This window comes from Mastigoproctus giganteus, chromosome 2 (genome assembly GCF_048544385.1).
Source record: "Mastigoproctus giganteus isolate SK-2022 chromosome 2, ASM4854438v1, whole genome shotgun sequence".
In the NCBI taxonomy this organism is placed as follows: Eukaryota; Metazoa; Arthropoda; class Arachnida; order Uropygi; family Thelyphonidae; genus Mastigoproctus; species Mastigoproctus giganteus.
The window spans coordinates 186,104,764-186,117,935 of NC_143576.1; the positions used below are offsets into that span (position 1 = coordinate 186,104,764).

General features: G+C 39.2%; 1 protein-coding gene across 2 annotated transcripts in view; it reads right to left on the reverse strand.

The window, feature by feature from the left end:
- The window catches only part of sip3 (septin interacting protein 3), a 224,242-nt gene that overhangs the window by 67,074 nt on the left and 143,996 nt on the right, over window positions 1–13,172 (reverse strand). For both annotated transcript variants that reach the window (XM_090368846.1, XM_090368847.1), the window contains exon 10: window positions 3,791–3,880. In XM_090368846.1, coding sequence (XP_090224972.1) covers window positions 3,791–3,880 — 90 coding nt within the window. The remainder of the gene's footprint in view (window positions 1–3,790; window positions 3,881–13,172) is intronic.

A 13,172-nucleotide genomic window follows, 5' to 3' on the forward strand; every position in this document is an offset into this window, starting at 1 on the left:
GTCTAGGGGGTATAGTCATATACCCCCTAGACTCTGTCGTGTCTCACGGTGTAGAAAGCTTGTGCCCAAGGATTGGCTAACTATGGGGGCATCATGTTTTGTTATGTTCTGCTTACTGTTTTGTCATTATTATTTTTATATTTCTTCTCTGACACTGTTCAGTCCTATATTTGTAATAACAATACCAATACTGACTTAAACACATGAGGCATATGTCCAGTCCTCCGTCCAGGGACTGACTCTGGTACGGGTTACACAAACCCAGACAGCCCGAGCACAACTAAATTCCCATTCTTCCATTTACTTTTTGCTGTCCTCAAATACTACAACTTATTTCTTGTGCACGATTAGGCTGGCCAAATCAATATTGAGATACTATTTTTCTGCTATCGCTTCTTTTTTCATCTTAAACAAAGCTTAGTGTCTTTTCAACACTAATTTGTTAGTCTTTGATTCTCCCTTTGCTGGCACATTTGCTTCATTTGTTTAATTGCTTGCTTCCCTGTCACATGGGCACAGTTCACTTTGACCAATTCGCACCTCCCCCCCCACACACACACTCAGGGTTACTTCAACTGATATAAATATACAGAGAACTATCAACTAACTTCTTTGGTCTCAGATACATCCTGCATTCACTACACTCAGCTAATCTCACCAACTCCTGTCTGATCCTACAGTAAGTTGTCAAAACCTGACTTTATTCTTTCATCTTAAGATTACTCTTTCTTTTACTTTGTTTAAATTTAAAACTGGGCAATTTTTCTTCATTCAATCTTTAATTCAAACTTTCATTCAATTTTCCTTTAAAGGGATTTAATCAGTATTATTTTAGCATAATTCTGCATTTTACTTTTATTTATTTATTTTTGAATTACTTTCTTCTTTTTATTCCTTCCTTTTTTGGTCTCTGTTGGGTTGGCTATGATGTATGCGTTTCGTACATATACATCATAACAGAAACAGAGACCTTGCTTATTGCTGTGGTTCCTTTGGTTTCGGCTGCCAACCCTATGAAAAAGTAGTTAAAATCTTAGGACCTACAGCATTAAGTACCATTTTCATTACTTTATTATTTTTATGTTAATTTTATTTAATTTCATGTAATATGCTTTTTACTTTGCAGTCATTCTCAATTTATTCCATTGTAATTACACTTGACAGGTCAGCCTGAAATAACACTGATCAAATACATTTTGAGAGAGAGAGAGAGAGAGCATATTACAAAAGGAAAAAAAATTTTTTTTTTCTTTCTTTCCAACAGTCTGAATTCTTCCTTGAATACACTGCTTCCTTGACTTCAACATCACTTGTTTTTGTGTTTCATGTGGCTCTTCAGTTCTTTTAGGCTTTTTTTTTTTTTTTTACCACTTTCTTTTGGTAGTGGTGGAGCACTAAGAGGTATTGATATGGGAGTGGTAGCTGACTGTATTTTTGGCGGGTTTTTGAGAGCTCAGTAAATAGCGTGCAATTGGGATGAAAGAAACTTTCAGTGGATCAGTCATTTCAGGCTTGTTGCTATTTATTGGCTTAAGTGCATTCCATGCCTCCAGATAGGATATGCTCAGCTCTGCTTCAAGTTTCTGTATTTTACCTCTAAATATGCAAGGTATTCTCCTTGACAGTTGATGCATACAGGTTTTGGATATGAACATCCATGATTTTGTGGCTCTTTGCACAATGTTAACTGCATGCAAGGACACCATGACAAACCATTTTCAAGTGTCCATATTTTGGACACTTTGGATACTCTCCATATTTTGGTCCAGTGGGGTGCATCCACACCCCAGCTGGGTTCAGCAAGTAAATTCTATAATTTTTACTCTTATCTAGAGAGCTGAAACTCGCTACAGCCGGAGCCAGAACTGTTTTCTTGAATTTCCCCACTTCAATTTTCAGAAATTTCTATTCAATTTCACGCAAACAACAAAAATGTGATATCAAGTATGCATTTTTTTAGGCCGCCTTCATTTATTTTTCTAACCCCCACCCTAACTAGCCTAGGGCTTAAGAAACAAGATACTTGATTTGTTTGTCGATGTAGAGAGAGCACACCTTTCTGTTTACAGAGAGGAATTGTTTTCATAAACAACTTCACTCTTCATGAGCAAAGCGTGAGAACTGTATATGTCAGTCCTCCATACAACTATATCGAGAATTCAAAAAAAAAAAAAAAAAAACGCAAGCTACTGTTAGTTGAAATAAGAAGCAATAAAGTGAAACAGTAGCACCAACCGTTTCTGAGAGGCAAAAAGATCGTATTTCCTTTCTTCAATGTGTATTGCACCTACTAACAGAAAATCAAGGAAATTCATCTATTGGAAGCCACACTGGAAACAAGAAAAACTGGTGTAAAACTGGTAACACTGATATGCGCATTTGATTAAAAAAAAAAGCTTGCTCTGTTGTAATTGTGTTTAGGGAAGAATACCGGAACAGCAGTTTCCTGGATTTAATCTTCTAAGGAAATTTCGAGAAAATATTTCTATTTATAGCTGTGTTATAAACTTCGAAAACTGGTGTTCAAAAGAAGGAAAAAAAAAATCATCCTCCATGAATAATGGACTGTTTCTTGAAATGTGTATTCTACACAAAACTGCAATATTTTCTAACAATACAAAGCTAACAGGTTACAGCTAACGGGCTGCTCAAAAAGTATTGTTAGAAAATATTTGCTTTATATGCTTTGATGTTATCACAAAGGGAGAAATTCTGTTTTAGTACACAAGCTGAATATAAATTCACCATCCACAGTCATATGCTGTTCTGAGTTGTAATAAAAAGATAAACCCCACTGAAAAATAGCTTTACTCCCTATCTCTTCTTTTGTTTTACTGTGGTTTTTGGCAGATGTGCAATTTCACACAATCAAGCCGGTGACTGCTTAATGCGGTGCTGTTTCTTGTATTCTCTCTCTATCTTGGGATCTCCTCTGACCATGTGGTCATCCCGGAGTATAAACAGAAAATTTGTTCGTCAGAATGCTGCCCACCAATGGCACCAATTATCAACTCTTTTACTGTCCTTCTAATTTTCATTGTGTTCAGATAATCCACGTTGGGAAAATTCGAAAGTGCTACATCAATTAGGAGCAAAAACCATTTCCCCCAACATTACGAATTACTTTAGGTACAATAAAGCACTATCACTAATGATTTTACTGGAAGGAAGTATCCACAATAAAATGTCTATACAAAGGGACAACAACATGTGATCACTCAAAGAAAAGTAACCGTAGTCATTTGAATTCGAGGAGAAACTATACAGTGATGTTTGAAATTTATAATGCAGTTCACTCGCTAATATTTCCAGAGGGATTATTGTGGATTTTTTTTCTCAAATCAGCACCAGACATGGCTGCAGTCTTGTCTAGATGATCCTGCAATGCATCTTTAACCTGTGACTCTATTATTTTACCTGGAACAGAAGTTAAACTAACTGGTCTGTAATTACTCATGTCACTCTTCAATCCCCCTCTGTGAATTGGGGGATACATTTGCACATCTCTAAGGAACACAAGAGGATGCTCATAACCTGGAAAGCAATAAATATACTCAGGAGAGGATTGCCAGGGATACCCATACTGCTATTTAAGTAAAAAGCATGAAATCAAGGCATATGCTAGGAAATGGTTTTATTAAGTGTTTTTAAAATTAATTTATGCAAAATAAACATGTAAATGTTTTTCATGGATAGATATATTTTTCATTTATACTTTAAAGCATCAAGAGTATCTAGGTCACAATCTGATGAAAAATACACAAAAAACAACATTTCATAAGTAACATACCATTGTTCTGCTGCTGCTGCTGCTGCTGCTGCTGCTGAGGAAACCAAAAGGGAAATGGTGGAGGAAATGGACCAGGAGCAAACCCTGCCCCTAAAAAGTAAATAAGTATATAAAATAAATAATATCCAATTACATACATAATTTTTAAAAATCAGAATTCAAAAAAATTTTAATACAGATCTGCCTTCCTGTCATAATGCAAAGGAATACATTGGAACAATATTTTAGAACAATTCTCACATTAATAATAATTAGTGTTGTGTCATACAGCATAGGAAAATTATAAAGGGCATTCACAAACATCATTTATAAAACCTAAACTGTTATAACGTAAATACGTTTTCAAGTTTGTACGTGATACAAATCTGAAACCATTTCCAAATGAGAGAGAGGATATCTTCAAGTTTTTATGTCCCAAATGCTAGATGACAATGATGGCAACTTGATTTTTCAACAAGAATGAGCCACTGCAAAGAAGTTCATGCATACCAGAAAATGCACACACTGCACATTTTCTGGTATGCAGTGGATGGTAGCATAACCACAAATTGTAAACATGGTGAAATTTATAACCATGAGAAGATAACTGCCCTTTACACAGCAAGTTGTCACAAAGTATAAATGTTTCTTCTCCAAAGAAGAAACAAAGGCATCATGTATCTGAACATGTAACAGAATTTTCTTATGTCCCAGCTGCAGAATGACAATAATGGTGACTTGATTTTTCCAACAAGATGGAATCCTACTATAAAGAAGTTTGTGCATACCTGAACATAGCATTTCCTAGGTAGTGTGGACTAGAAGAGGAGGAGGAGGAGGTCTACCTCCTCTTCCAGTGGCCCCCCTACAGTCCACTGATCTGGCTCCATTAGATTTTACTCTCTGGGAATTCATGAAAGACCAAGTGTATTTTCATTCTAAGCCAGAAAACATTATGAAAATTAACATATTTGTGAAATAATCAACCATGCTGACAAGGATATGTCAATGTGGATGTCACAACATGGCAGAGATATGTGCTGAATATTGGAGGAATTGAGATGAGGACATTCAGAGTATTGGTATTATTTATAGTGCAAGGAAGGCCTAGGCTTTTGTTGCACTGGCCAAAAAAAAAAAAAATAAATAAAAATAAATAACAAACCACCTATTTGACTCCCTCCTCACGAAGGTAAGGAGGGAGTCAAATCCAGCTGAGCTTTGAATTTCCCCAAGCTGTCAGCCTCGACTACCCATGGAGGCAAATTATTCAGATAACTGACTCCTCACTAACAAAAATAAAAACTTACTGCAATCCAGTCTATCACCCCAACCCATAATTTGAATTTATGGCCCTAGTTCTGAATAATTTATAAGTGAAAATTTCACTGTCATTCATTTTACTTTCACCTCTGGAAGCCTTATACACCTCAATCAAACCTCTTCTAATATGTTTAATTCCAAGCTCTGCAAACCACATATTTGAAGTCATTCATCATATTGGTGCCCTTTTGCTTATCTCACCAGACATGTTGTCAGCCTTTGGACCCTTTCAAGAAGTAAACAAGTCATTTTTTTTTGTTTGTTTGTTTAAGGTGCTTGATTGATTGATTTAGTTTTTAATGGCACATTGGCATTGTTTAAGGTGCAGTCTCCATACCTGGATACAGTATAACAAGTGATGTTACAACTGCCTTATACAGAGGTATTATCATGACCTCCCTATCACTACAAGAAAATGTTGAAGAAATAATTCATAGAACACCAAGGGGTGCCCCTTTGCCACCTATCTATACTGCACAGAGAACTTCATGTTCAGCAATATCATAACTCTCAAATCTTTCTCCTATACTATTTTTAGTTCAACTCTACCAACTGTATAAATTATTTTGAGGTTGCTATTCTCCAAATGTATGACCTTTTGTTTTGCTGCATTAAAAGATAGCTGCCACTTTTCTGACCATTGTCAAAGTATAATCTGAGTTACCTTGCAAGATGCTGTGCTTGGTGTCATCATTAACTAATCTACTAATCTTGATATCATCTGCAAATTTTGACATCACACCCTCTATCCCTTAATAAATGCCATTTAAGAAAATCAAAAACAGAGAGTGGACCCAGTACTGATCCTTGGGGAAACTCCACTTCGTACATTAGAATAATCATTAATCACAACCCTCTACCTCCTGCCCTGCAGCCACCCTGTAATCCACTAAGGATTATCCCTATGATTCCAACATGTTCCAGCTTACAGTAAGTTTTTGCATAGGACTGAGTCAAATGCATTGATGAAATCTAAGTATATAAGGTCAAAATTATTTCCTATATCTGGTTCACGAGTGACTCTGTCAAAATAGTTAACTGGGTTGGTTAAGCTTACTTTTCCACAAAAACCATGCTATGCTTTCTTCAAAATTCCATTTCTATCTAAATGATCCAATAATGCATTTTTTATTATTGCTTTCATGATTTTTCCAACTGGTGAAATCAGAGACATGTCAGCAGTTACCCATTTCACTCTTATAGCCATCTTTATGTATTGGTGATACATTCACACTTCTCCAATCCAAGAGAATAACTCCCGGGTCTAGTGGAAACCTCTAATTAACCTCAATGGTTCAATGCACTCTCTTACCACGTCCCTCAAAATTGCTGAGTATATGCCATCAACTCCAAGGGCCTTTAGGCTTGAAAGTTTATCTAGTAAATAATTATTTGGAATTTCAATATCGCTAATTTCATGTTTTCCAACTTCACTCATACAGTTTCTCCTCCTCACCATGAAGTGCCTTTCTATCAGTAAATATCAATACAAAGTATCTGTTCAATTCACCTGCAACATCAACAAATTTATCTATAACTTTCTCGCATCCATTATGCAAGGACCTGATTGGATTTACTCTTTTCTTAGTGTTCATGTATGAGAAAAACTCCCTGTTCCCATTCTTTTCTTTCTCATAATCTGTCTTCGACAGCTAATCCTTTTGTGATATTGTTACAGATCAATATACAGATGTTACAGGCTTCAGTACTTTTTATCACCCTGTAACTTTTCCATACCATCTTTTTCTGCTCTATTACACTGGCTAATTTGTTGCTCATCCATCTCAGATCCTTTACAGCTACAGTCCATTGCTGATCCATCTGAACAATGGTGCGCATGTGCAGTGACTGTGTCAGTCTAGTGATTTTGTGCTCTTACATTTACTTTAATTTCAAGTGCAATTATGCAACCAGGTGTGGATTATTTCGGATATCCTGAAAGCTAAAGATATCATCTATACAAAAGCGACAACTATCAGCCCCGAATTTTTGAGGTAAACTTACTTTTTGATAATTTTAGATAGACATAATTAAATGCTTTAGCAGTAGTGATCAGCACATGGAACATACCACTTAGAGCAAATGCCACCCAGCAGCAGCTAATCCCCGCCGCGAGCAACAAGGAGCCAACCCTCTGCCTTTTGTTTCTCAGGGAAGGGCAAGTAGTTAATACCACGTTTATTGTGTACTTGTTTGAACTTAAGGATAAGCTGAGTGGGACTGCCCAAGTATACAATAAGGAAATCTATTTGCAGAGTGCTTACAAATTTACCCCACTTGATCATGTATTTTCAGTGTATGTAAATATGTTTTTCTAAAACATTGGTCAGCCTGCAAAAAATTGCCAACTTAGTTGTTCAGCCTCAATTTGCCTACAAACTTGTGGTTTTTGGAAATCACAACAAGAGCTCTGCTTCAACTTACAAGTTATTTGGGTTTTTTTTTTTTTTTTTTTTTTAGGAGCATTAGTAACTAAGGCCATATTGCTCCGGGGATATGCGGTGGTCATTCCCTGACCTTTCCGCATCCTCAGTATTTGGTGTTGACAGGCTCGAACCCCGGTCTAATCAAGAAGCATGTGCTACGCACTGCTGCTCCTGCCCACCTGGCTACGGAGGCACCTCAACTTACAAGTAAATCATCAATTATCTGTATTCCTCTCGTTAATCTGGATACCCATTAAAACAAGATGAATGACGCTGAAGTTGAACTGATAGATAAGGAACGGGTGGATTACCCAATCCGCTCAAGGAGTGAGGCTCCGGCAACTGGGGAAGGCACGAATAAACCTACAAATACCAAGGCCAAGAAGAAAGAGAGGTGTAAAAGAAGGTCTGCTACTGACTTTCCAACAACCAAGGAATTCCCTGAAGAGGCTGCCAATGAATCATTCAGCGACTCTGACCATGAAGAACAAAAGAATCAGGAACCCCCTGTTACCCAAGTTCCCCCATTGACTGGGACTCCAGTGGATCAGATTATTCCCATTAGAGGAAACCTAGAAAAATACATGGCTAAGCAATCAAGTAGAATTACTGCTGCCATTAGAACTGACGTGATAGAGAACTTCAGTAAAATGGAGACGGTGGTCCTAAGATTACACATTGCCCACGAGAGGCTTCAAGCAAAATTGAATTTCTCACACAGGAGGTGAAAAAACAAATGCAACAATGTGACAATTCCTGATTGCCTCTGCTCCTTTGCAGAGGCAATGAGGAATAGTGCACAATACATGCCCAAACAAAGAGGAAAAGTACAAAACCAAAAGGTGGTAAGAAAGCCTGAATCACACGTTATTTTGGTTAAATCAGTGGAAGATGCACAATTAGATACCAGTGAAGTGGTCAAGGAAGCACTCACAACAAACTTAAAGGAGCAGATGAAAACTGTAAAAATAATGAGTATTAAAAAGACCAAGCATCCAGGATTCTTAATAGAAACAGACACCAGGGAGGAGGTGCAAACCATCCTTAATAATACCAACATGACAAATTGTGGCGTTAGAGCAGAAGCCCCAAAGAAAAAAGGGCCTTCAGCTGTGCTCTTTGATGTGGACCAGAGCATAACACCAGAGGAGCTCAAAGCAGAGATCTTTAAAAGAAATCTAAGTATATACCTGCAAGATGAGACGATAGTGGATGATATTATCCCCAAATACAAAACGAAGATCAAGTCACCTACAAATGTAAACTGGGTAATTGAACTATCAACCAGAGCATGGCAAATTCTGGGAGCTCAAAACAGAATATTCATTGGCTGAAGCAGCCATAGATTCAAAGAATACATTTCTGTCAGGAAGTGTTACAGGTGTCTCCACTTTGGCCATACCTCACATACTTGCAATCAGCGTGAATCCACCTGTGGCCACTGTGCCCAAAAGGTGCAACTATAAGGATTGCCCTGTCAGAGATCAGCTGCCAAACTGCGCAAATTGCAAGGCTGCAAAGGTCCATACCAACATTCCATCAGAGATAACAACTGCCCTGTCTATCTAAAGGTAAAGAGTCTCTACCAAAAGCAGATAAATTATGGATAGAAGTCCTTCTCCCTATTACCAACTAGAGACAAGAATTGTACAACTAAACACGCAGAGAGCAAGAGTGGTTGCTGACCAGCTGATGATAAAGACACAGTAGTAGTGGCATGTGATGCAAGAAAGCAAGTGTATGAGCTTATGCAGCATCAGCCAAAAAAAAAAAAAAAAAATCACACCATTCCCTCCAAATGCCTGTCCAGTTCCTCCTTAAATTTATTCAACCTATCAACTTCCATAACAACAGATGGAAGTTTGTTCCAGCAATTAACCACCCGCTGGCTAAAGGCAAATTTCCGCACATCTATTCTACATCTGTCTTTTCTTAATTTGAATTTATTCCCCCTTAGGTTCGTAATCTGAACAAGTGGAAGGATCCCATCAGAATTCAGCGTGCTCAACCCATTCAAGGCCTTATACACCTCAATCAGATCACCGCACAGGTGCCTAGTCTCCAGCCACTGCAATTTGCAGAACTTAAGCCTCTCTTTATAGAACTTAAGCCTCCCTTCATTCCCCTCACCAATCTTGTTACCCTTCTCTGTACACGCTCAAGTAAATCTACATCCTTCCTAAAATGAGGCCTCCAGACCTGTATGCAGTACTCAAGACATGGCCTGACCATTGCCTTATACAGAGGGATAATCACCTCCTTTTCCCTGCTAGCAAAATTCCTATATATCATTGACAAAACCCCATGACCTGCCCTGGCAGCCTGTCTGCATTGCTCAGAAAACTTCATATCTGACTGCACAATTACTCCCAGGTCGTTTTCATTTTCTACCACCTTAAATGTAACAAGGTTAAACTTCAGTTGCCATTTCTTAGCCCATCTGCCCAAATTATCTAGATCCTGTTGCAGTAGCACACTGCCATTACTGTCATTAACAACCCTGCCAACCTTTGTCATCTGCAAACTTCGACATTAAGCCTGATATACCTTCATCAATATCATTGATAAATATACAAAACAACAGTGGACCTAACACCGAACCCTGTGGGACTCCACTAATAACATTAATCCAAGAAGAGCAGCACCCATTGATTACCACCCTCTGTCTTCTCCCACTTAACCATCCTTTTATCCATTGTAGCAACTTACCCTTAATACCATTCTGCTCCAATTTGTACAATAGTCTTCCATGTGCAACAGTGTCAAAAGCTTTCCTGAAATCCAAATATATGATATCAAAATTATTTTTTGCATCCAGTTCCTTTGTAACCACATCATAATATCCTATCAAATTTGTCAGACAAGACTTTCCCTTAACAAACCCATGCTGTGTCTGAATTATTGCTGCAGTCTTGTCTAGATGATCCTGCAATGCATCTTTAACCAGTGACTGCATTATTTTACCCGGAACAGAAGTTAAACTAACTGGTCTGTAATTACTCGGTGTCACCCTTCGATCCCCCTTTGTGAATTGGGGATACAGGAAAAACAAATAGATCTAATCCTGCTCCATGAGCCCTACGTTCGCTCAGGGATGGTTATGGGCTACTCCTCATCGTATAAAAGTGTCCACCATACAAATGACCAACCATGGGCTGCGATTGTCATCAGAAACCCTGACATTGTAGCAACCAAGATCACCACACTGTAATTCCATCAGTGCCTGTGCCCAAATCATGACTTCCCTTGGATCGCTGTTCTTCCTCTCCCTCTACAGCCATTCAGGTGAAGACATCACTGCAGCAATCTCCCTCATTGAAATGGCACTCCAGCTCCTCCTGGATGGGCAGCTACTGATAGGTATGGACTCACCACCAGATAGGAATACCCTAGGAAATGGCTCAAGACTTGAGGACCTTATCCTCACATCAGGCTTGCAAATCTTAAACCACCCAGGACATCTACCCACATATATAGCAGGCCCACTCTGGGAGAGCAAAACTGATATCACAATGGCCATGCCTAACTTAGCTAACAAACTTTGCGGCTGGACAGTCCAGGACCACTTTGGAGCACACAGCGATAACATTCTCCCTTGTTCGCTCTGTGGAATGTACCGCATCGATTCCGAAGGTCATATTGTGCGTTATAACCCCAAAAAAGTGGAATGCCAATGCTTCTACATGGAACTGTCCAGAAGGCTACCAGATGATGTTTTTCTACTGGCTTCACTCTTGCCAGATCACTATGTATGCAATATTACTGCAATCATCAAAAGTGCTTGTGATCTATCCATTCCACCTTTAGGACTGAAGAAAGAGGGTACATCAAGCCAGGAAAACTTACCAACATGCGTGTGCCTGTCTTCCCTCCGCATGAGGTATGAAGCTGCCCAGGAGGCATATGAGGTAGTTAGAAACATGTACACCAAGGAAATCCATAAGTGTAAGGAGTCATAGGACACCCTGGCCTCCACTACTGGCAATAAAGACCCCTGGGATATCGTGTTCCACATAATCACCAATAGGCTGCCTAGAGGTGAGGTCCTTAGAACAATTCTCAAACTGGATGGCTCTTCAACCTTTACCTGGTCTGACTCAATAAACAATATCCTTGATTCCATTTACCTACTGAAGTTTCAGCGATGTCACTGCAGCAACAGCAAATCATCGACAGTAATCAAGCTTATCAGCCAGAGGCTACGGAACCACCCTTCACTGTGGTAGAGATGAATATGGCTCCTGCTAAAATGAAAGATGGCAAAACAGCAGATACTGACTTACTCGAAGTCGACGTAGTCAAATTCCCAATTGCTCTGCTCTCCATTTTGGCCAAGCTTAGAACGGCTTCTGCTGTATTGCCTCTCCACCTACTAACTATACCAATCAGCAACTCACCTCACCATGTCAGTTTGGATTCAAGACAGGCTTCAGTACCGAAGATGCTATACACAATTTAATTACCCAGACTACACAGACAAATTCAAAGTATACTTTAACCATCATGGTGGGCTTTGCTGATGCCTTCGTTCAACTGTGGGCCCAGTGTCCTTTGGAGGCTTCAGCAGGCATACACGTCCAAGAACCGATACAATAGTCTAAAATTCTATCTGAGCAATAGAAAAGTACAAGTTGTAAGCAAATACCAGACCATCTCCAGATGCATTCACCAGGGTTGCCCTTGGGGGCTCTGTCCTTGGACCATTCCTCTGGTCCATTTTTCTGGACGAGTTCCTGGGTATGGACCAGACCCTTGGCCATCACTGATGATCTTGTCTTGGTGGTTCAACCTGACACAACAGCAGCATTAGAAGCAAAAGAAAATACAGCTCTGAAAAAGCTCTAAAACGAGCAGCACTCCACAACCTCTCAATTTTTAGTGAGAAAACAAAATCAATTCTGATCAAGGGAAAGCTACAAATACACAGGCCTCCAACAATGAAGTTAAATAACATCCCCATCCGTCTCGTCTCTACACAGAAGTCAAATACTTGGGAATCTACATCGACACCGGCACTCTCATCTGAAGTACTTGTCCATGAAAATCCGAAAGTATGTAGCCATAAGAAGTCAGTAGAGCAGACTGGGGTTTGAAGCATAAAGCTTTGTCTCTCATCTATAAAGTGGTGTTTCTCCCAATTGTTTGTTATGGAGCCTCAGTTTGGTGTACAAAGGACACCGTGGAAAAGAACAAGTGTAAACTTGATTCAATACAGAGATTCATGCTGTTGTCTATCTGCAGGGCTTGCTGCACTGTCGGCAACCCTGTCCTACAGGTTATCACTGGATGCTTGCCACTATCTTGAGGTGATTAAAAAGGGCCTTTACCATCAATTAAAGAAGGGAATTCTGATGCAGTTGTTAAATCTTCAAATGGATCTTACCAAATACCTGAAACAAGAAAGAAAACGTATTTTCAAACACCTTCATGGAATTTGGAAGCATTTGTGGAAATGCCATGCCAAAAGGAGAAATTACCAGAAGATTCCTCCCATCCATTGACATGACTTTCCCAAAGTCCCCTTCCTGGTTTTTGCCTGGTCTACAAGTTACATTCCTGATCACAGGACATGGACCCTTTCAGTAGAAATTGACAGCAATGGGAATTGAAAGAAATCTGTTCTGCCAATGTGAAGAGGAGCCTTGGTGGCACCT